The sequence below is a fragment of the Elephas maximus genome, chromosome 4 (genome assembly GCF_024166365.1).
Source record: "Elephas maximus indicus isolate mEleMax1 chromosome 4, mEleMax1 primary haplotype, whole genome shotgun sequence".
Classification (NCBI taxonomy): Eukaryota; Metazoa; Chordata; class Mammalia; order Proboscidea; family Elephantidae; genus Elephas; species Elephas maximus.
The window spans coordinates 183,151,268-183,174,153 of record NC_064822.1 but is presented as its reverse complement, the minus strand read 5'-3'; the positions used below and the strand labels follow the sequence as shown (position 1 = coordinate 183,174,153).

Genomic DNA, 22,886 nt, shown 5'->3' with positions numbered 1-22,886 from the left:
CCCACACGGCTAGACGCCTCGGCTGGTTCGCGACGCAGCCCCCCGGTCGTGGATGCTCGCTCGGGCTCGGGATCCGCCCAGGTAGCGGCCGCGTACCCTGGTCCCGCGCCCAGGCCCTCCCCAACCCCCCAACGACGGAGCCCGGGCCGGGGGCGGCGGCGCCCGGGGGCCATGCGGGTGAGCCGCGGCGGCGGCTGCAGCGGCCTGAGCTCCTGATCATCGCAGACCCGCGTCAAGCCCACCCCCTTCCCCAGCCCCCGCCCCCCGCCCTGGCCGCGGGGGCGGTGCGCTCGGTCCACGCGTCCGGGGCCCCGCGGGGCCGGGCCGGGAGTCGGTATGAATCGCTGCTGGGCGCTCTTCCTGTCTCTCTGCTGTTACCTGCGTCTGGTCAGCGCCGAGGTAAGTTGCGACGGCGGCTGGGGGCAGGTCGCTTCATTCATTACCCCACCCCCACCGGACGCCCCCTCCTTTCCATGCAGTGAACTTTGGACCCTTGCAGCCCTTGGGTCTGGCACCGAGCGCTGGGTGACCTCCGAGGGCTGGGACGCGAGGCCCGGAGAGTACCAGGTTCTCAGGGGAGGGGGCAGCGGTGGCTTTCTTTCTCAGGGGCGATTCCAGATTCCCCAGTCTTTCAGCGTTCGCGGAGGGTGTGTGTGGCCCTGCCCCCACGCCTCAGGAACCCAAGAATAAGCCCCCACCCAGCCGAGGGGAGAGGAGGTGGGGTGGTGCCTAGGGCGCAGAAGACAGGACGTCCCCCCAAGCCCACCTAGGCTTCTGCTTGGGTTTATGGGATGTCCAGGACCTGGCTCCCCCGGGAGGTGTGATCTCGCTCTCCACGCCGACCTTTGGCAGGGGTTCGGGCCCCACTCCGGTTCCCGCTCCGGGTTAGGGTGGGCGCCCTTGGTCCGCGGAGACCATGACCCGCCCTGGAGCGTGGAACAGGAGCAGCTCGTGTCAGGGGCGCGGGGAGCCGAGAGAGACAGAGAGCAAGGTCTCAGGCACTCGGCCGCTTGGGGTAGGGGGAGAAGAGGGGTTCTGGAGGCATCCAGCCCCTGGGGCCGTGAGTGCCTGAGGCCTCACCATACCTGCGCCCGCACCCTGTCAGAGGAAGCACCTCTCTCCCCCGCTGCAGGGTGCGGAGCGCGTCCCCTGCAAAGGCCTCGCTGCAGGGGAGGTGGGGTATAAAAACGTCTGCGGGAACTATCAGGTTGGCTCCCTCTCCTCACCCCTCCCAGCCTCACGTAGCAGTGAGTTGGCAAGTCTATCCGGAATCCAGGTGGGAAAGGGGGCGGGGCAGAGAGGAGGCGCGAGGTGGAGGGAGGAGAGGGCAGCGGGAAGCGCGGCGCGCCTGGGTCCCGTCCCACCTCCACTCGGCCCCTGCACGGAGACCTCACCTCGCCGCGCCTGGGGAAGCCGGCCCCTTCTTGGCCTCCCGCGAGGCGCAGGAAGGAGGCGGCGGCGGCGGCAAAGGGGTTAAGGCAGAGGACTCTCAGGCCGCGGCCGGGCCTTGGGCCGCCGCCAGCGCAGGTTGTTTTGACCACAGAGGAACCGTCGCCGTCTCCTTTTGTTCTCGGGGCTCCTCGAGGGCCGCCGACCGCCCGCCCTGGGGCCCCGCCCTTCCGCGGCCGCCCCCCGCGGCCCGCACACGGGAGGGAGGGCGCAGGATCGGCTGGCCGGCCTGCAGGCCCCTCCCGACGCCCCCTTCTCGCCTTGCCCACAGCCCCCCGGGCCGGGGCCAGCTGTTGGGGAGGGGGACCGGCCGGCCACAGCTGCCGCCTCGTCTCGCCGGGGGCCTGGGGGCTGGGCCCGGTGCCAAGACGTCCTGGGAACGGCGGCGCCCCCGCCGCTGCTCTCCGCAGCCCACCCCGCCCGGCCCCCCGACTCGCTCACTCACCCCACGCATGCACACTCCTGGCCAGAGGCAATGCTGCGCTTGGGCGGGCGGCGGGCGCGCAGAACGGCGGGCACGCACTACCGCGTTCGGGTCGCGCGCCCGCCGCCGCCACACCCGTGCACACGCGGGGCACCCGCGCGCGCTCCGCACACAAACGCACGCACGGCCCCTGCACACGCGACTGAGCACACGTGCACGCACACCCACGCACGTGCACAGGCACGCAAGCCGGCGCCAAGTGCCCGCCCTCGCGCAACAGGTGGGCCGCGGTGGCCCTTGGAACCTCTCCGACCCCATTGCCTTCCTGGGGGCCTATGAGGGAGGGGAAAGGGGCACCCACATAAAAAGCGCCGCAGCACCTCCACTCCCTACCCCCCCTTTTTTTTTGATCGTGGCAGCTCCATGCCCGGCAAACGTGTGTGAATGCTTTTTTTTCAACCAGCCTCATATGGCCTAAAATGGAGCCCTGCGATGTCACAGCTATTTCTTCCTCCAGATAAGCCCTTACTTGAACCTCCAAGATGGGAGACGCCTCGCACCAAGGAGGGCTCCGGGGGTACCTGGCTCCCAGCACCGAATATGGCGTTGCTGATAGAAGCACGCAGCTGGCGGCTGGAGGCGTTCTCAGGCCTCCCCTTACCATTTCGAGCTTCATCCAGCACCCTTCCCGTTTTCTACAACTCTGGGGGCCTGTGCGCTTGGAGGGGAGGTGATGGCACAGAACCACCGCCTGTCTCCTCACTTTAATCACGGCACCCTGAACATATGGCCCGCAGGAACCCGCCATGGATAGTGTGTGGTGCTTCGCAGTTTACAGAGCACTTTTTTGCTAAGTCTGAGTGAGCCCCTGGCCAGCTCCGGGGGAGGAATCCTAGGGAGGGAATGAAAGCCTTAGGGCTGTGAGTCGGAATCCAGGAATCCAATGGCAACTAACAACAATAACAACAACATCAATATGGGGGCCAGTCCAGGAAGGAGCTCTTAGTTGCCAGTGCAGGGATAGTTGGAGAGGGCTTGCTAGTGATAGAGCCCTGGTGGCACAGTGGTTAAGAGCTCAGGCTGCTGATGGTCAGCAGTTTGAATCCAGCAGCCGCTCCTTGTAAACCTTATGGAGCAGTTCTACTCTGTCCTGTTGGGCCTCTATGAGTCGGAATTGACATGACAGCAACGAGTTTGGCTTGGTTTTGCTAGTGACAGTGGCTTTGGGGCAGACGGTGTCCCTGGGCATGCCTGGGCCGAGCCTTAGGTGGAGGCTTAGGTGACAGGGAAGGAGGGGTGGGCTGAGGGTCTCCTGAGGCCTCTGAGGGCCCTTTCCATCCGCTGAGCTGGCTTTCTGATGGGTGACTCCTGTGGTCATGTGATGCTCTGGGCTTCACCCCCTTCTGGCGGGAAGGAGGAGAGGGCAGCCACAGCCTTTTCACCACCCAGCTCCCCCCAGTTTGCTAATGGCCTTGGGAAGTGGGAGAAGGACTTGCCGGAATCACTCAGCCCTGGAGGTGTGCAAGGTCAGGATCAAACTGAATTTGGAAGCTCTGCTACAAGAGCTGGGAACTGTGTGTCCGCACACAGATGTCCGCTCCATTGATTGATTAAGCAGGATCAGTGAGGAAACGTTTACCCTCCCTTCTCTCCCATTGTAGTGCCTTTTCCATGGCAACCAAGTTCAGTTTCTGGTTTATTTAGTTTTTTAGTGGTTTATTATCTGTCTTCCCCTCTGGAGTGTAAGCTCCATTGGAGAGCTTTGTATTGGTCACCACTGTCCCCCATGTGCAGAACGTGTTTATGGAAGGAGCAGACACATGTGCAGCGCCTGCTAGGTGCTTTGCCATCATGGCCTCCTTCAATTCTCACTCTCAAGGGCAGCCAGGATGGCCGCCTGGCCCCCCAGCAGCCATCTGTCTTTCCAGGTCCCCCCACCCTGAGAGGCAAACATGTCTTTCTCTTTGCTGTCTTGGAACTTGGACAGGACAGAGGGGAAGAAACAGAAGGAAAATCAGGCTGCAAAGGCTCTGTGTATCTTAAGCAAATCCTGTTCCCTTTCTGAGCCTCAGTTTCCCTACCTAAAAAAAATGAGGTTGGATTTGCTCCAAGTTCCTTAGGAGCTACAGAATTGGCAATGCAGATTCCTGGGCTCTGCCCAGTGCTGGGAGTCAGGATGGGGGCTGTGATTCCAATGGACTGCCAGGATTGTAAACTGCTGGGCTGGCTGCTGCCTTCCTGCTTGGTGTGGGCCAGGCCAACATCAAGGAGGGGAGGCTGGCAGGAGGGTCCCTGGAGCAATAAGGGAGAGAAGTGCTAGGTGGGAAAGGCTGGTTCTAAATGGCTTCTGTGGTCAGCTCAGAGTGGCTTCTTCAAAGGGATTGGCTTTGGCATCTGATCTAAATAAGGCCTGAGCAGGCAGGCGCTGAGCGGCCTTTTCAGCTTCTTTCCCTGCCAGCCACGGACAACGCCCCTGGTTGCTTGGACAGAGCCTGTGTCTTCCTCTCAGCCTCTCAGCGGGAGTGGTGGGCGGGGTGTGGAGTGTCTATCTATGTGTGCGCTGGGGCCCAGGCGGAGGGTGGGGTTCACGCCCTTTTGATCTGCCAGCTGAGCTGGGAGCAGGTAATTCACCTGGCCTCACGCTCGTGCCCTTCCTACCTTCTGCAGCTGGCGTGGGGGGTGGGGTAGGGAGGCGGCTGTTTGCCTTGGCTACCATGGCTGGCTTTGCCCCAGCTGCCTCCTAGCCACACCCGCGCCCTGCCAGGAACCCCAGGCCTGGGATCTGGGGCAGCTTCATCAGAGTGCCAGATCTCCTTACCTGTCTTCCAGGGACAGGAGCAGGGCCAGAGAGAGGAAGGGGAGCTGCTCACCTAAGGAAACTTCTAGATCCTGTGTGCAGGAAAACTAGGCTCTTGGCCTCTTACCCTTCCAGGCCAAGAGGAGCCACTGACCCCAAGCAGGTGTCCATGCAAGCCTCTCCCAGGGCATTGCATCCTAGAGCCGACCTCAGGCTGAAGTCCCCCACTCTCACCCACCTCCAGTACCGGATGGGACCCGCCAGCCCACACGGCCCCCAGCAGTGCCATTTCCTGTGGCCTAGCACAGGGGACAATGCAAAGTCACATTCTCACCAGGGGCAGGCTGCTCTCCACCCACCTGTTGCCATCCTCAGAAATGTCCTGTGTCTGTGTGCCCCTCGCTGCTGCCCTCAGGGGATCACATTGAAAGAATTAATGATGATGGCAATGACAACTCATTGTTGTGTGCCATCAAGTCCATTCGGGCTCCTAGCGAACCTATAGGACAGAGCAAAACTGCCCCATGGGGTTCCTAGGTTGTAATCCTTATAGGAGTACTTAACCATTGTGGCACCAGGGCTCCTTGACAGTTTGTTAACTCGCTGCCGTCGAGTCAATTCCAACTCATAGCAATCCTATAGGGCAGAGGAGAACTGCCCCATAGAGTTTCCAAGGAGCGCCTGGCGGATTCGAACTGCCCACCCTTTGGTTAGCAGCCGTAGCACTTAACCACTGCACCACCAGGGTTTCCTGACAGCTCAATATTTGCTGGCTGCTCTGCTAGGCACAATCACGCCTCCCAATCACTCCCGGGTGAGGTATTATTAGTTACCAAAACCAAACCAAACCCAGTGCCGTCCAGCTGTATCTTTGGATTGTTAAACAACTTGCTTAAGGCCACACAAAGGCAGGACCACAATGCACAGTCCATCAATAGCCACAGTCCTTGCTCTTTCTCTGCTACCGGGTTTCTCCACCCCGGCACTATTGACACTGGGGATATGGGAGGCAGTCCTGTGCCTTGTAGGATATTGAGCAACATCCCTGGCCTCTACCTACTAGATGCCAGTAACCAGTAACACTTTCCTAGCTGAGGCAACCAGAAATGTCTCCAGACACTGCAGCGTCCCCTAGGGGCCATAGCACTCTCAGCTGGGAACCTGTGCTCTCTATAACCTGTGCTCAGGGATAAAGAGTCAACGCGAACCACCACATGCCTGAAGGGCAGAACAGAGGAGTGGGGAAGTGGAGACCCTTCATGGGGGTTGAGGCGATGTGGGTGTTCTGGAGCCTGGGTGCAACCCAGCTGTGCTGCTTACTAGCCCTGTGGCTCTGTGCCCACTTACTTAACCTTTCTAAGCCTCAGTTTCCGCATCTGGAAGGTGGGCATGAAAATAGTATCAGGCCCTTGGGTTTGGTGGTTGGTAAAGCACATAGCTCAGTGTCTTGCTCGTAGGCGGCACTTAATATGAGTTAGCTGCTGTGTTGTTTTCAATCCCAGGGGCTGGTAGTGAGTCCTGGGTCTCTAGTGGCCACATTACCAGAAGTATATGAAGCAGTGATCTCCCAGCTTCAAATAAACTGGACCCTTCAGGAGGCAATTTGCTTGTGGGGTGTGGAGAGAATATCCCAGGTGGCCCTTCTGGTGGAGGAGGTGGGAGAATCATACCCAAGAGAACCCCAGGGAGAAGGGGGGTATCCTTCATGCATTTGGCCAATATTTATTGAGCACCTACCGCGTGGTTCTCCAACTCTCCAGTCTCTATCCTGGGCTCTTCCGCACCCAGCCTGGTAGGGTCTGGATTCACTTCTATAAGATGTCATCTGGACCTGGGTCTGGGGCGTCTGCTTTGGTCCAGTGGGGGTCTGCCTATGCCGCCACGTTGGCAGCTACAGGCCAACTCCCCAGTGGGTCCAGGAGAGCGTGACACAAGCACCAAATGCCATTTGGTACTCTGTCTTTGGGCCCTTCCCTTTGGGGGTTACCTGAATCATCACTTCACAAAATTTACTGCTCCTTCTTTCTGAAGGAAACCACGGTGGCATAGTGGTTAAGTGCTACGGCTGCTAACCTGAAGGTCAGCAGTTCAAATCTGCCAGGTGCTCCTTGGAAACTCTATGGGGCAGTTCTGCTCTGTCCTATAGGGTCGCTATGAGCCGAAATCGACTTGAGGGCAACGGGTTTTTTTCTTTCTGAAACCCTGGTGGCGTAGCGGTTAAGAGCTATGGCTGGTAACCAAAGGGTCGGCAGTTCGAATCCACCAGGTGCTCCTTGAAAACTCCATGGGGCAGTTCTACTTTGTCCTGTAGGGTCTCTATAAGTTGGAATCAACTCAACGGCACTGGGTTTGGTTTTTTTTCTTTTTGGTTTTTTTTCTGTGCCTGAGCTGGCAGGCACTTTCCTCCTCAGCTGTCCTTGCTGCCTCTCCTGCTGCTTCCAGGCAGAACTAGAATCGAATCAAATGCTCTTCAACTCCCTCCATTCACAAGTGAGAGTCAGGCCCAGCGAGGGCAAGGGACTAGCCTGAGGTCACACAGCAGTCAATAGCCATGCACGCAGTGGAATCCAGTTCTTGGCAATAATTCTGGATTTGCCAAAACTCACAGGGGGAGTGGCTTTCTTTGGTCTTAGTCGAGACCAGCCTCTCTATGGGTTGTGAACTGTGCGCACATTTAGAGGTCGCCAAAGGCTTGTCTCTCCTCTGGGGTTGGAGGAGTCAGCTTGCTTGGAGATGAGAGAGGAAGGTGAGGGCAGCTAAGCCGAGGAGCCCCCCGCCACTTCCTTGTGCATGCAGCCTCTGGCTACCGCTTGCTAGCTGTGCCACAAAGACACAGAAGGAGGGACCCCTACACTCAGCCACGCCACTGCTGGGCCCCCAACCCAGCCTTTCCTCCCTTGAACCACCCATCAACCCAAGACACCAGCGGGCTCCTAAGCTCCATGTTCAGCCAAAGAAACAGGTTCGGGGGTCTCAAGGGACTAGCTTTAAAAGTAGAGTCCCTGGGTGGTGCAAATGGTTAACTTGTTTGGCCGCTGACTGAAAAGTTGGCAGTTCAAGTCCACCAGAGGTGCCTTGGAAGAACGTCTTGGTGATCTGCTTCTGAAAAATTGAGCTTTTGAAAACCCTATGAAGCACAATTCTACTCTGACACACGTGGGGTCACTGTGAGTCAGAACTGCGGTCACTGTGAGTCAGAACTGGCTTGACGGCAACTGGTCGACTGTTAGTCAAGGGGAAACTGAGGCACAGAGTGGTTTAACCCAAGGCTTGACAGTGAGTAAATCAAGTCAGCTGATGCCCTGTCCTGGGCTCTTTTCACCATTTGTGTTGTCCTGAGTGTGTGCACGTGCACATGTGTGTGTTTGCATGTGTGTGTGTATGTTTGCAGGTGTGAGTATGGGTCTCAGCCCTTGGACACGTGGTGGCATCTGACCCAGTTTCTTGGCCTCTCGGCGGCTGGCTGTTGGATGGTGTGTCCCAGCCTCTCACCTGCTCCCCCTCTTTCTCGAGACCTTGACATCAGCCCCTCGCTCTCTGAGGCCCGGGAGGTTGTGGCAGTGACCTTCCAATCAGGCCGCTGTCATTTCGCTGTAGGACCTGTGGCTTCCCTGGAGGAAGCCTGGCTCTGAGTGGAGCCCGTTAAAGCTCTTACTAAGTTTCAAGTGTTTCTGGTAACAGGCCAGAGGGCCTCTAAAAATAGGGTTTGGCTGGGCATGGGGCATGGGGCATGGGGCATGGGTAAGCTTTCAGGTTTTCCGGCCCTGTCTGAGGATTCCCTTCACTCCTCGTTCTTGCGAGAGACTAAATAGATCTTGTTCATATGTGTGGCCTCCAGGGACCATCCAACTCTGCAAGCGTTTATTAAGCATCTATCATACCTAGGCGGAAACCCTGGTGGAATAGTGGTTATGTATTATGGCTGCTAACCAAGAGGTCCGCAGTTCGAATCTGCCAGGCGCCCCTTGGAAACTATGGGGCAGATCTACTCTGTCCTATACGGTTGCTGTGAGGTCAGACTCGATGGTAGTGGGTTTGTTTGTTTGTTTGTTTGTTTTTGGTACCCAGGAGGCTGGGAGTACAGGCCCTGCAGTCAAAAGAACTTGGGTGGGAAGACAGCTTCTGCTGATAGTCAGCTGTAGGACCTTGGGCAAATGACGTTACCTCTTTCTCAGGCTCTGTTTTCTCATCTATAAAATGGGGATGAGAAGATCTGTCCTGATAAATGTCAGCTGTTATCAGCTGTCAGGTGCAGAGGGAGAAGCAGAGAGAAAGCAGACCGTTGGAGCCTTCTGGGAACCTGTAGTTTGACAGGGGGAACAGACATACAAAATCAAGTCTAACTTAAAGCAAGCCGGGGTTCTTGCTTGGAGGTGGGGGTGGGGTGCAGCATCTGGGCTGGGTCCTAAAGGCTGCCCTTGTGCTCCTGGTTGTCAGGCCCCATCTTGACCTCTGTCCTCACCCTGGCTGTGACCTAGAGGCCCTGTGGAACAGAAGGTTGGGAGTGTGTGGAGGTGGGTGAGGGGAGTGGACCAGGGCTGGGAAGCCCCGCTCCTGGCTCACTTGACCCCCGCCCCATGTCCTCCTGCAGGGAGACCCCATTCCCGAGGAGCTCTACGAGATGCTGAGTGACCACTCGATCCGCTCCTTTGATGACCTCCAGCGTCTGCTGCACGGAGACTCTGGAGGTAAGCTGTGTCCTGTTTAGTGCTCTGGCCCTCTGTGAGCCTGTGGCAAGCTGGGGGCACAGGGCAGGGGCATCCCTTCTTCCTTGACAGCCAGAGAACTCGAGGCCCCTGGCAGCCCAGGAGGGCCTGGCTACACCTATCCAGGGCAGGGCTGAGAAGGCGAATGGGTTGGTGCCTGGGGCGTGGGGCGTGGCAGGAGAAGCACCCACTTGTGGCTCTGGCTGGTTGCAGAGGTTGGAGTATGGAAGGAGGGCGGGCGGGGAGAGGGTGCCCAGGGCATCTGCCGAGTGTGTATCCAGGTGTGGACCCTGCTGGGGAGGACAGGGATGGAGGAGCCTTCTCCCTGCCCCCTTGGCTGAGGGCCTGCCTCTGAGGTCTCCCAGGGACACCTGGCCAGGACCAGCGGACCGCCCTGCCCGTGCCCGCGGGCGCTTTTGGCGGTGGGCACGTGCTCGGCACACACGTGGCAAGGCTGGCAGGCCAGGTCGGGAATGTATTTATAAACGCTGTCTTCAGAGCAAATTCCATTCTATTCTAACCTCTGGCCTGTTCCCTGGAGCCCTGGTCAGCACCCCCCCCTGCACCCCTTCCCTCTGGGGTTTTGTCTCTTTGTCACTTTGTAATCCTTGCCCAGACGCTATCTACGGGGGACAGTATTTCCTGCCTTTGTTTTCTCTCCCCGTTGGGCCCTGGCTCCCTCTCAAAAGCATTCCCGGGCCCTTTCAAACCCAACTGTGCTGGAGGGTCGCGAGGCTGGCGGGAGGGGGCCCTAGCTGGGCCCACCTATTGTTCACTAGGCCCCCCACCCCACGTCTCCCACACCCCCACCCCATGCCCGGCTGGCCAGCCCTGGCCACACAATGGGGCAACTTCCAAATTTAGCCTTGCTACCGTTTCTTTCCAAGGCCCTGGTCCCCACCCTCCAGCAGCCCCTCCACACCCCGGGTGGGGGTCGGGATCTGCCAGCGAGGTTTTCAATAGCGTGCCTGTTTCGAGGCAACCATGTGGCTATTTTCTCCTAATCGACTTAACCTTTCCACAAAGCACATCTCTTCCCCATCTCCTCCCCACCAGGGACATTCCAGAGATGGCAGGGAGAGAGGAAGGGAGCGAGAGGGACAGACACGCACTGACGTGGGAGCAGTTAGGCTAGCTCGAAATGCATCAGCCACTACTCCCAGATGGGCCGCATGCTGCGAGCCAGAGCGTTTGTCTTTTCATAGGGGAGGGTGACAGGGGGCTCATTTCCCTGTACCCCTTCGTTTATTTGCTGGCTCTGCACCCACCACAAAGATCTGTCCATGAAGTCAACATCAAGTTCAAAGTCCTCCTCCCCAACCTCACCTCTAGGCAGCCAGCTTAGGGCTGATCTCTCGAGAGGGGACAGGTCTCCAAGGAGAGCTGGTGGCGCTGACCCAGCTGCAGAGCCGCCCAGGCCTGAGAAGAGAACTGTCATTTGTGATCTCAGGATAAATGGATAGCTTGGGTCAGGCATGGGGCAAAGGTTAGAGAGCGGAGACACACAGAGACGCAATGAGAGGTGGAAAGATAGAGGGGAATGGGCCCAGGGCCTCCCCAGAGCAGGCCCATTCCCACCCCTCTCCTCTGCCTTCAGCTCCACGCCCACTGGCCAGCCCCCACCCAACAGGGCCATTGTTCAGCTCCAGAGGGGCTGCGGCCAGGGCAGGCTGGTCCCCCCGGGGATTCTGGGAAATTCTCCATTCAGCACTTCCTATGGGAAAGCTGGGTGGAAGGGGCATGGAGCCTGGCCTTGAGCTCACTGGGCCTCACCCCGCCCTGTGAGCCGAGGAGGGTTCCCTTACAGTAGCAAAGGGGAAGGCCTATTTTTAACTCCATTGACATGGGTTCTGGCCAAAAACGTGGCTGAAGAGCCCAGAGTGGGGCTGGGGATGCAGCCTACTACCCTTGAGCCCCATGGCTGCTGTGGGGTTGCCTGGAGGCCCCTTCTTCAGAGCCAGAACCTCAGGCTTACAGGGGGCTGGGAGGGCAGGCTGTTCTCTGGAGTGGGGTGCCAGTGGGGAGCTTGAGGCATGATCTCCCCACCCGTCAGACCCTCCACCCCATGGCTGGGCCAGCCAGCAGTTGCCCGCAGTGAGTCTGACCATGGCTCTTTTTTTTAGATGAAGACGGGGCTGAGTTGGACCTGAATTTGACCCGGTCCCATCCCGGAGGCGAGCCCGAGAGCTTATCCCGTGGGAGGAGAAGCCTGGGTAGGACTGAGAGTAAGAACGGCGGCCCCTCCCGAAATGGAATCCAGGGAAGGGAGGATTAGGGTGTACGGGGTGTACTGGGGCATACAGGTCCACTGGGACCAGCTCCATGGGTCATCTTAAAACTCCCCTTCCCCCCACACTTAGGGCTGTGTTGAACTAAGAGAACCTTCTTTACCCTATATTGAGGAGCTGAGTCATCACACTCCACCCCCAACATACACTATCTGATTTCTAAATATAGTGCTTTTTAACTCATTTGTTCCTTAATCCAACCCTGGAGGTAGAGATTATTAGCCCCATTTGACAGAGTTGAAAACTGAGGCACAGAGAGGGTAAAGAACAAGTCCAGGGTCACACAGCTAGGATGTAGGGGGCTGAACTCACAACCAGCTCTTCTCACCTGAACCCAGTGCTGTCCTTGGTGGACTGTGTGGCTCTGCTTGTGGCTAAGGGCTGTGGCCTGGTACATAGGAATAGGGCGAAGCCCGGGACCTGCCTCCAGCTTCATAGCAGGGAAAGCAGGAGGAGTAGGATGCGTCTTGAGGTACCAGGGGTGCCTTCCCAGTCCAGGCGAGTGGCCACTGTAAACCCCTCTGCTCTTTGCAGAGCTGCAGCCCCCTAACACTAGACAGAGTGGCAGGGGGAACCTCTGGACCAGACCAGGGTGATCTGAGCCCCAGCCTTTGCTCCATGAATGTGGACAGCCGAGTTAGTTTTCAGAGCCTCAGTTTCTCCATACGTGAAAGATGACAGCTGCCTGCTACATTGACTGAGTGCTTGCAGTAGGCCAGGCTTTGCTTGTATGACCCCTTTGGTCCCTACGCACACGTGTGAGGCGCAGGCACTGTTATCATCTCATTTCATAGATGAGGAACTGAGGCTCTGAATGAAGCAACGATATAAACAGAAATCACAGTGTAAAACAAGCAGTATGCGAGTGGTTGCAAGGTAATATCCAGTGAAGGGCCACGTGGAGGGCAAACCTGTAGGTGTCTGAAACCACAGAATAAAATGCTTGTGGGCTACTGGAAGGAAATGAACCTTTTTTTTTTTTTTTAATTGTGGTGAAAATATCATACATAGCAAAACACAAGGCGTCTCAACAATTTCTACTTGTACAATTCAGTGACATTGATGACATTCTTTAAGTTGTGCAAATCTCACCATCGTTTTCCAAATCATAGCACTACCACTGATATGAACTGAGTGCCCCCTAAGCAAAAACTTCCCCTTTCTCCCTCCCTCATGCCCCTGGTAACCACAAACAAGCCTTGGTTTCTGTATTATTTCATGTTAGTGAGATCATACAGTATTTGTCCATTTGAGACTGACTTATTTACTCAGCACAATGAGGACATGAACCTTTATTGGACATTTCCACTCTCTGAATGATCTCACATGACATTTTGGGTAGAGAGCTCATCATTCCCATTTTGCAGATGGGGAAACTGAGGTTTTGAGCTGCTCAGCCACCTGCCCATGTCCCAGGTTGAAACCTCACAGGGCAGCTCCAGGGGCTGGCCTCCTAGCCTCCATCCCAGGGGTTTCCATCTTTCTGCCAAGTGGGGGCTCTAGGCAGGCCTGCCCTCCTTACGGGTGCCCCCTCTTCTCCAGACCCCCTGGCCGTCGCCGAGCCAGCCATGATCGCCGAGTGCAAGACACGCACTGAGGTGTTTGAGATCTCCCGACGCCTCATAGACCGCACCAATGCCAACTTCCTGGTGTGGCCGCCCTGCGTGGAGGTGCAGCGCTGCTCTGGCTGCTGCAACAACCGCAATGTGCAGTGCCGCCCCACCCAGGTGCAGCTGCGGCATGTCCAGGTGAGCAGACCCCACTGCCCTCTAGGCTGGGCCCGGCTGTGGGCAGAGGCGCCCTCCTGGGCTTGTAACTCTGACCAGGCTTCCACCAGGATTGGGGCAGGAGGACGGAAGGTGTCCCTGGAGTGCTCCTGGGCTCTGTCCAGATCAGGCCACTCTTGGGAAGCTCATGTGGGCAGGTGTGCTGAGGCCTACCCTGAGTCCTTTCAGGCCGCCCAGATAGATATTCTCCAGGCAGGGCTGGGTGGGGGATGGGAAGGATGCTGTGTCCTTTACAGGATAAAACCCAGTGCCCCTTGAAGAGACATGTCTGCAAGCATTTCTTTGAGGCTTGGGATGTTCTGGGCACCTACTGGGGTTTCCCTGAAGTGCTCCCCTATTCGGGCCCCTCAGTTCAGTTCTCTCCTGGTCCACAGAGAGAACAGCTCAGTTAGGTGCCTGTTTGTCTTTAACACCTGTTCCCACCCTTGACAGCACTGGGTACTGGGTTTTTTTTTCCACCCTTGATAAGCTGTGTCTTTAACCTGGAGGGTCCATAGAGACCCACCAGGTGACAGACATACCAGAGATGGGGCAACTCTCTTCCAAATAGCCAGAATGCTGAATACTCATCTTTTCCATAAGGGTTGGGTTTTCGTTCCGACTAAAGGGGAATTTTAGGGTCGAGGTGATCCCAGGATCTCCCCAGTCTCCTGCTGGGCAGGGTAGGGCCAGAGAAGCCTCAGCTGTTGCTGATTCATGTGGAAAGGTCTGCACCCCTTGGGCTGGCCTCGCCCACACGCCGACTTGGGATGGCCCAAGCTACCGGGCACTTGGCACAACTTCTTAGGGCCCAACGCCAGCTGGGAAGCACGGCCCTTGCCGAACACTCTGCCTGCCCTTCCCTGGTCAGCTCCAGGCCTTTCCTCCTGGTCACCTTCCCCACACCCACCAACTTCTATCCTGGCCTGGGTCCCATACCTGTGATTACAAGGTCACCCTCTCCAGCTGTCATGGTATCTCCTGCCCCCAGCGCTCCCAGCTCCATGGATGGCTGGCCACCCGACAGCTGACCTCACCCTTCCCGCCTCCCTTTCGATAAAGCCTGTCCCCACTTCCTTCCAGACAGCCATCTCCCGCCCTTGTCACAGACCCTGACCTTGGCTGGCGCTCCAGGAATGAGGACACCACAGGCCCCCAGCTCAACCGGAAATGCCTTCCTCCCCCTCCTGGGGGCACTGAGGGGGGCTGTGGCCAAGCAGGAGGCCAGGTCCAGAGGGTTGTTTTGATGGAAAAGCTAAGGGAAGGTCAGAGGGCAAGGTCCTGCTATTGTCTGGGCCAAAGTATTTGCCCTGCAGGCTGTCCTCTGGGCTTTCGAGGAAAGATTGACACCGGGGACTCTGAGGCTGAAAGGGTAGGTGGGATGGCTCCCTTGTGGCCCAGTGTGTCCTCTACAGAGGTGGTTTGGTGGTTCTGTCCTCCAGGTGAGAAAGATCGAGATCGTGCGGAAGAAGCCGACCTTTAAGAAGGCCACGGTGACCCTGGAGGACCACCTATCATGCAAGTGTGAGACAGTGGTGGCAGCCAGGCCTGTGACCCGGAGCCCAGGGAGTTCCCAGGAGCAGCGAGGTAACTGTCTTCCCACAGCCTGCCTCCTAACTGCTCAGCCTGTAGCTCCCTCCTCCTGCCGCATTGTGCAGGGGTCTGTTAGAAAATGAAAATTGGCTCAGTGCTCACCCGTGGTTCAATTTATCTGAGGTTTTCCACCTCAGAGAACAAGCCAGATTCCTCCCCAGCTTGCGAAGCCCCATATGATATATTCCCAGCCGCTAAGGGAAACCAATGCCCCTCATGTATGCTGTTCCAGCCAGGGCGCCCTCCTTGAGTGGCTGAACAAACTTCTGCCTCAGGGCCTTTGCACATGCCCTTCCTTCTGTCTGAGCCCACTTATCCCAGCTCTTCACAAGCCTGCCTCCTTTTCAGAAGTTGCCTCTTCCTAGAGATCTGCCCTGACTGTTCCTGTCCAAAGAAGCAGCCCCATCCCAGTCTCGCTAGCATGTACTCGTACTTTGTCAACTGAGTATGTGAAATGCGGGAGGGTCCAGGGCCTAGACAAAAAAAGGCACCATGCACATTATCTTCAAAAATTCGCAGACTTGTCCTGGGGCTGAATAATCAAACTACAGTAAAACCTATGAAAGCTGGAGCCTGTGTAAGGCAGAAACCTGTCAGAGAAGGAAAACTCGAATACACTATTTCCCACTAAAACAAGTGATAAAAAAGCGGTAAGACCGCACTGTATCAAAGGCAGAAAACTTTCGAGACCTGGAAAAACGAGGCAGTCCCACTGAGTTCCGGCTCTCACAGATTTCACTGTAATTTCTGTGATCTGTGGGAAGAACTCTAGGACCAGTGGGGAAGAGCCACCTGGAGAGAGATTTTGGCTTCATGTATGGAAAAGCTGGTGATGAGTTCTCAGATGGAATTCGCTGCCTTGTGAGGTAGTGAGCTCTCTGTCACTGGAGGTGTGCAAGTGAAGGCTGGGCAATCATGTGGCAGGGATGTGACAGATGAGGCTCTAAAGGCAGTTCCGCTCCTGTCCTTCGATTTCATGAATTCAGTCTCAGGGACACAGTTCGACTTAAAGAGAATAGGAAGAAGCCTTAAAAACATTTTTGTCCAACTGCCTCCCGTCATTTTATAGAGGAGGTGACCGAGGTCCAGAGAGGCTAAGGTCTTGCCCAGGGTCATATAGGAGTCCCAGGCAGGGGGTGGCTGGAATCCAGGTGTCCTGAAGTTCTGTACTTGACTCTTCTCTCACTCAACAGCTGCCACTGGCTGCCACCTGCCTTGTCATTTTTTAAAAATAATTTTTAAGTTTTAGAGCTAGAATGGACCAGAGATGGTCTTGCAACTCCACCCTTCAGTATTACTAACAGGACTGCTGGAGCACAGAGAGGTTAAGTGACTTAATGGAGGTTGCGCAGCTGCAAAACCCAGCCTGGAGCCTAGTTCTTGTAACGTCTAGTTCTGGGTTCTTTTGGCTGTATCTTGCTACCTTCTTTCTCCAGTGTTTGCAGTGAGGATCAAAAGAAAAATATTAGATGAGAATAAGAAAAATCACACAGTGATAGTTTTGATTTTTCAGTAACTTTCTGTTGTCAGGGAACAGAATAATTTTCATTCTCTTCTCCTGTTACCCCCCTGAGGACAGGGCCGTTTCTGAGCCTCTTTGTCCCTTTCTCAGGGTGGAGCTCAAGCACCGGATGCGCTGGGAAGGCTGATAGTTCGACAGCTTCCAACCAACGTGTCGTAAATCATTTATAAAGTGTTAACATGGAGAACGATTTTCCTATCGAGGAGCAGGGATTTTCTTCTTTGCGTTTAGAGTAGGGCGACCTCGTACGTGTTTGGTTCATGCAGTTTTCCAAGCCACATTACTTGGGAGGCTCGTTAAACTGACTGATCTTTAGATACCATGCAAGTTCCTCCACTGCCATCTCAGCATATTGGCCCAGCATGATGAGACCTGTGGCAGCCGTCAGTGAGCCTGGTGAAGCCTCGGTGGCGTGACCCATGTGATGTGGTCACGGTCGGACAGCCTGGGCTTATATCTCCACTCTGTCACTCATGGGCTGTGTAACCTTGAGCTTGTTTTGTCTTTGCTCAGCCCAGCATCCGGCTGGTGGCCTGGGCTCTGCGGTGGAAACTCCCTGGGCCCTTCAGTGGCCTTCCCAGGTGCCCTCCCCATGAAGCGGACCTGAGACCCAACCAAGTCCCTGAACTGCTAGAAAACAGGCCCATTTGCAGAGATGAGATAGCTGTGTCAAGGGAAGTCATGTGTGAGAGCTGCCAGGTTAGGTACCAACCCCAGAAGGCCCAACAGGCTGGGGAGGGCTCAACAGTCTCCCATACAGAGGCTGGGGAGAGCCGGGCAGGGCCAGACTCATCGCCAGGGCGTCTAGCTGGAAGCTCAGAAGGGAGAAGAACACAAGAGCTAACCTTGACTAAGGCTCACTGGCACCCATCACTTACACCAGAGTGGCTGAAAGTATAGACTCTATAGGCAGATCTCTGGGTTCAAATCCCAGTCTCTCTGCCTCAATTTCCTCACCTGTAAAATATAGATAATAGTATCTGCTGTGAGATAAATCAGCTTAGAACGGCGCCAGGGGCCTGGTAAATGCCATCTAAGGATTTGTGACTGTTTCTACATTTTATCTCTAGACCCTAGGAGGCCAGGCTGCTGCTATCTCTGTCTTAAAGATGTAGAAACTGAGGCACAGAGGGTTTAAGTAACTTGCCCCAAAGCACACAACCAGTAAGTGGGAGAGCCAAGACTTGAACCCAGGTGGTCTGATCCACAACCCACTCTCTGGCCCGTTCCACTGTACCGCCCCTCACAGTGGCGAATGGCAGATGGCCCATAGGCACAATCTGTGCTTAATGGCCCAAGCTCCATGGTGGGGAGTGTGGCTCAGGCCTGAAGTCTAATCACCCTCCCATCATGGGACCAGAAGGTGCTGGGAGACTGATGGGAGGAAATCCCAACTGGGGTCAAGCTGAGGAAGTAAGAAACAAGTGAGTCATAGCAGCTGCCGTTTGTTGGTAACTTCTTACTTGGAGTTTAGTGGCTTAAAACAGCCACCATTTTATCATCTTTTATGGGTCTGTGAGTTGACTGGGCTCAGCTGGGTGGTTTTATTGGTCCAGATGGTGGCTGGAACTCTAATCATCTGGAGGCTTATCTGGGACAGTGGGCCTCTTCTCCTCCCCCTGAGTCCCGGGGTCTCTCCTCCCCTGTGAGGCTCCTCCAGGGCAGCACAGGGCTCCCCGGAGTGCAGAGGTGGGAGCTGCCGGGACTTCTTAAGCCTTAGGCCTAAAACTGGTGCAACATCGTGCCTTTTACTGGTTGTTGCTCTTGTTGTTGTTAGGTGCTGTTCAGTTGATTCCAACTCATAGTGACCCCATGTGACAGAGTAGAACTGCCCCATAGGCTTTTCTTGGCTGTAATCTTTATGAAAGCAGAGTGCCAGGCCTTTCTCCTGTGGAGCTGCTGGGTGGGTTCAAACCGACAACCTTTTGGTTAGCAACCGAGCATTTAACTGTTGTGCCACCGGGGCTTTTTAAAAAATTGTTTAAACAGGCCCAATTCTACCCAGATTCAACACGTGGGGAAATAAACTCCATCTCTCGGAGGGATGATGACAAAGAATTTGAGGCCACATTTAATCTGTCACGATACTTTGTGCTAGGTACCATGCAAAGATCTTTGCAAGCGTATTGTCATTTACTTCTCCCTGGGACACAGAGTGGGTCAGTGATTGTCCCCAAGACACACACAGCTGAGATTTAAGCCCAGAAAGTCTGACCCCAGAGCTCCTTCCTGCCCCTTCCCTTAGTCTAGAGGGTCTGGAGTGTTCTGTGGCAGGCCGTGGTCAAGAAGGACGGACCCCTAGTGGTTGTCCAGGTGCTGACAAGACCTTTCTTCTCTTGAGCAGCCAGGACACCCCAAACTCGGGTGACCATCCGGACGGTTCGAGTCCGCCGACCCCCCAAGGGGAAGCACCGGAAATTCAAGCACACGCATGACAAGGAGACACTGAAGGAGACCCTTGGAGCCTAGGGCCATCTGCAGGAGAGTGTGGGCAGGTGAGAGCCAGGCAGGGAAACTGAGGCCAGAACCTGTGTTTTCTTCTCCCTGATCTGTGGCTTGGGCTATGGATGGGGCTGGGGGAAAGACATTTTCACATACACAATCCAGGCTCTAAGCCTTGACCACTCTGCCCAGTCATCAGCTGAGGTCTCCCATGGCACAGGTTGGGTGGGGGCTTTGAAGTCCCCAGCCCAGCTGTGTCCCAGCATGTCCTAATAGAATGAGAGGCCTAAAGCTCAAATCTCTCAGCCCACTTCAGCTCCCCCAGTGCTGGTGGAAACCAGGATGGCTGGTTGACCCCAGCTCCCTGCCCCTGGCATGGGAAGCACAGAAGTGGGTGGACCCCCCCCGCCCCCACCGGGCTGTCTCTGACTCCTGTGTCCCTCTCTGCTTGGCCTACAGGGTTATTTAATATGGTATTTGCTGTATCGCCCCCATGGGGTCCTTGGAGTGATAATATTGTTCCCCTCGTCCGTCTGTCTCGATGCCTGATTCGGACGGCCAATGGTGCTTCCCCCACCCCTCTATGCCATCTGTCCACCCTCTGCCAGTGGGTCTTCTCCAAGCGGCCTCCGGAGTCTTGCCCAGCAGCTCGAGAAGGACACGAATGACTTGAGCTCCGTCCCTGTCTTCCTCTTGGCTCTCGAGGATCTGGGATAAGAATGCAAGAGAGACTGCTGAGGCCACTGTTCAGGGAAAGGGGCTTCTCCCCACATCCAGCCTGACCACCCTGAGCGCTGTGGACTGGCTGAGGAGCCCTGCACACGGCCCGAGGACCTCTCAGCGTGGCCTGCCTGGTCCCTGAACCTCTGGCCAGCTCTCAGGGAGACATACCCAGGCAGACTGGAGTACTTCCTGTGGCTTAGGCCATGTGGGGGAGCATAGACTGGAGAAAACCCCTTCCGCGATGTCCATGCCCAGCCACCCCCTCTCCCTGGTTACTCCACTCGCAATGGCTTCTTTTCATTTTCAACGTATGAAATCTTTGAAGACGTGGACTCCTCAAGGCGGGTGAGGCCGGAGCAGCAGGCAGCCGAGTGCCCTCACAGGCGGGTTAGAGATGAAGCTCTCACTCTCAGGGTGGATGTAGATGGTGACCTGGGCACCCCCTGTCTCCTCTTGGCCTCTCTTCCTTCACTTCTTCCTGTGTCATCTCTCTACCTCCACCCAGTACCTTCCTCTAGTTCTGGCCATTCAGTTCACTCCACCAAGGCACTTTTGGACCCCTTATGCAGCCCCAGAAGACCCCAGTCACTGCTCTGTAGGGCAGAAGACCAGGGGCCAGGACAGCCACCCATCATATTCCAGCCCAGCCAAGACTTCCATGGATGGTTGTGCAGGGTGTGCACTGCACAAGGGCTCCACATGCAGGGGACCCCGTTCACAACAGAGACACGGTGATTCGTCTATTTATTATGATGGCTTTCTGGCAGATGGAAGTAAGGTGTCTTGAGGAAGGGGACCCTTTTTTTTAACTCTCATAAAGACTCCCTGTGGAATGGTTGGGTCCCTGCCCCAGCTGTGGCTTGGAGTGGTCCCACAGGAGTGAGCCCGTGGTGGGGGGTGGGGGAGGCAGTACTGTTGTCTGTCTGCCCTCCATTTCCCAGAGTCCTCAGCTCCAGCAGCCCACCTTCCAGGCAGGGGTGAGAAACCCAAGAGAAGACCCCCAAGGGAGGGGGCAGGCCCTTGCCCCACAGCCTGCACACCTCCTATCTTAGACACTTTCCAGACTCACCTCTGGTGGCTTCTCCCAGAGCACCAGCTCATGGGCTGGGACGGGGAGGAAAGGGAAAGGGTCCCTGGGGCTCTCTGTGGGGGGGTGTCTGAGCTCCTGCCTCCTTTCGCACCTTCCGCTGCACTTTCTCCCCTCCCCCTCTCCAAAATCTGCTTCCATCAGTTTGTAAAGTCGGTGATTATATTTTTGGGGGCTTTCCTTTTATTTTTTAAATGTAAAATTTATTTATATTCCGTATTTAAAGTTGTAAAAAAAAGATAACCACAAAACAAAACCAAACGAATCCGCCGGAGGTCTGTCTGTTGGCATCGCGCATGGCAATTAACCTTTCCACATTGGCAGGATTTGCCAACAGCTTGCTACGTGTTCCTCGCGCTCCGGGAGGCTCCGGCGGCGCGATCACACACACCCCTGCGCCCACACTCTCACACATATACGTGTGCACACATGCACACAGACCCGCAGCTCTGGCTGCTCTGAGGGGGGAAGAGCCATACGGCAGCTCCTAAGGCACAGACCCTGTGTCCGAGCCCTGTGTCCATCCCTGGAGGTGACAAGAGGTAGAGTTCTCCAGCCTGAGGGTCTCCATAGGGAAGTGGACCTCCAGCATTGTGGGGTGGGACAGGCTGGGGGAGGGGCACGGAGTATGGGGAAGGTGGGATGAGGTCCCAGAGGGGCTGTGGGCTTTAGAAGGAAGCACAGCAGGAAGTTGGAGTGCCAGGTCTGGTCTTGGCACAGCCCATAGCCAGCTGTGTGACTTTGAGCAAGTAACCTCCCCTCTCTTCTAGAAACTCCTCCAAAACAGGATGCCCAGGAGGCTTCTGGACTCCAAGGTTCAGCCCTGGGGATTTGTGCTCTCCCTCACTCATGAAGACTTGGGGACCATTCCATAGAAAAGATGTTAAATGTGCCTGGGTCCCACCTGCAGATGGACTGGGACCAATGGTGGAAGCCCAGGAGGTGGAGGATCTGATTTATCCCAAGGATGATGTTCTAAAACAAACCATTTTGCCACTGGAGGTAGCGACCTCCCTGTCACTGGAAGTGTGTAAGGGGAGGCTGGGTGAAAACTTGACTGAAGTTAGGCTAAATGACATTTGGGTTACCCACTGATTGATATTGATTCAGTCATTCCATTACTCACCTTCTTGGGCCCCTGATAAGGGTGTGGGGGAAACTGTTATCATCAAGTCAATTCTGACTCATAGTGACCCTAGAGGAGAGGGTAGAACTGCCCCGTAGGGATTCCAAGGCTGCAGTCTTTATGGAAGCAGACTGCCACATCTTTCTCCCATGGAGTGCTGGTGGGTTTGAACCACCGACCTTTCAGTTAGCAGCCAAGTGCTTAACCACTGCAACACCAGGGCTCTTTTCTCGCGTCCCTACCATGTGTCTTTCCCTGCCGGCATATTTCACAAGAATTCGATTTAAATTCATTCTGGAATTTCTAGCCCTACACTGGAGGAAGCAGAGTTCACCCATGGTGGTGGTGGTAAGGGAGTGCAGATCAAAAGAACTTACTGGAAATTCCTGTCCCTGCCTGCCTGCCTGCCTGTTTGGCAAGACCCTCCCCTTTTCCCCGAATGCCTAGTGCCCAGTTCCCACGGTGCCAGGGAAGACTGGCTGGGAGCAGCAGGGGGACATCTCCACTAGGAGATGAAAACTAGAGGGTGGCTGAGGGCCCAGTATATGCAGCAACTCTGCAGCTACCAATAGCTGGGCTGATTCACAGACGGCTGCACAGACTTCCCAGGGGAAACAGAGGCAAAGCTGCCAACATTCCCCCCTTCCCTGGGTACCATCCTAGGCAGCCACAGTATTGAGTCTGTTGGCCTTCCAGGGATCTGATAGACCCTCTCTGGGTCTTAGAATCACCAGGCCAAAATGGCATTCTCCAAGAAACTCCTCTTCTGAGGAGAAGGCACCCTCCTTCTTTATCCCTTTCTCCACTGTGTAATAGAGAAATGATGTCTGGCGCTCAGGCAGCTATTGTGAACCATGAAGTGAAAGCCAAATACTGAGGTCAATGGAGCAAAATGTCCCGGACGGTGTGGAGCTGCTATACCAGCCCTGGACTCCCTAGCTCAGGAATTTTTTTTTTTTAAGT

General features: G+C 55.9%; 1 protein-coding gene across 3 annotated transcripts; it reads left to right on the top strand.

Annotated features, from left to right (window-relative positions):
* Positions 1-232: 232 nt before the first annotated feature.
* Positions 233-19,940, top strand: PDGFB (platelet derived growth factor subunit B). 3 transcript variants are annotated; one of them, XM_049884469.1, is made up of 7 exons: positions 233-399; positions 9,262-9,358; positions 11,500-11,589; positions 13,207-13,412; positions 14,873-15,017; positions 18,890-19,040; positions 19,447-19,940. In XM_049884469.1, exons 1-6 carry the CDS (start codon positions 337-339, stop codon positions 19,012-19,014), a joined length of 726 nt encoding a protein of 241 aa, XP_049740426.1. In that variant the 5' UTR covers positions 233-336; the 3' UTR covers positions 19,015-19,040; positions 19,447-19,940. The 3 variants fall into 3 exon arrangements, with proteins under 3 accessions (XP_049740426.1, XP_049740425.1, XP_049740424.1); XM_049884468.1 differs by having other exon boundaries at positions 11,500-11,601; positions 19,596-19,940; XM_049884467.1 differs by having other exon boundaries at positions 11,500-11,601.
* Positions 19,941-22,886: the final 2,946 nt, after the last annotated feature.

Excerpts from the sequence above, each read along its gene's own strand:
- PDGFB (XM_049884468.1), top strand. The coding sequence starts at position 337 with ATGAATCGCTGCTGGGCGCTCTTCCTGTCTCTCTGCTGTTACCTGCGT. Across the intron at positions 400-9,261 it reads TGCGTCTGGTCAGCGCCGAG|GGAGACCCCATTCCCGAGGA; the intron begins GTAAGTTGCGAC and ends GTCCTCCTGCAG. Across the intron at positions 11,602-13,206 it reads AAGCCTGGGTAGGACTGAGA|ACCCCCTGGCCGTCGCCGAG; the intron begins GTAAGAACGGCG and ends CCTCTTCTCCAG.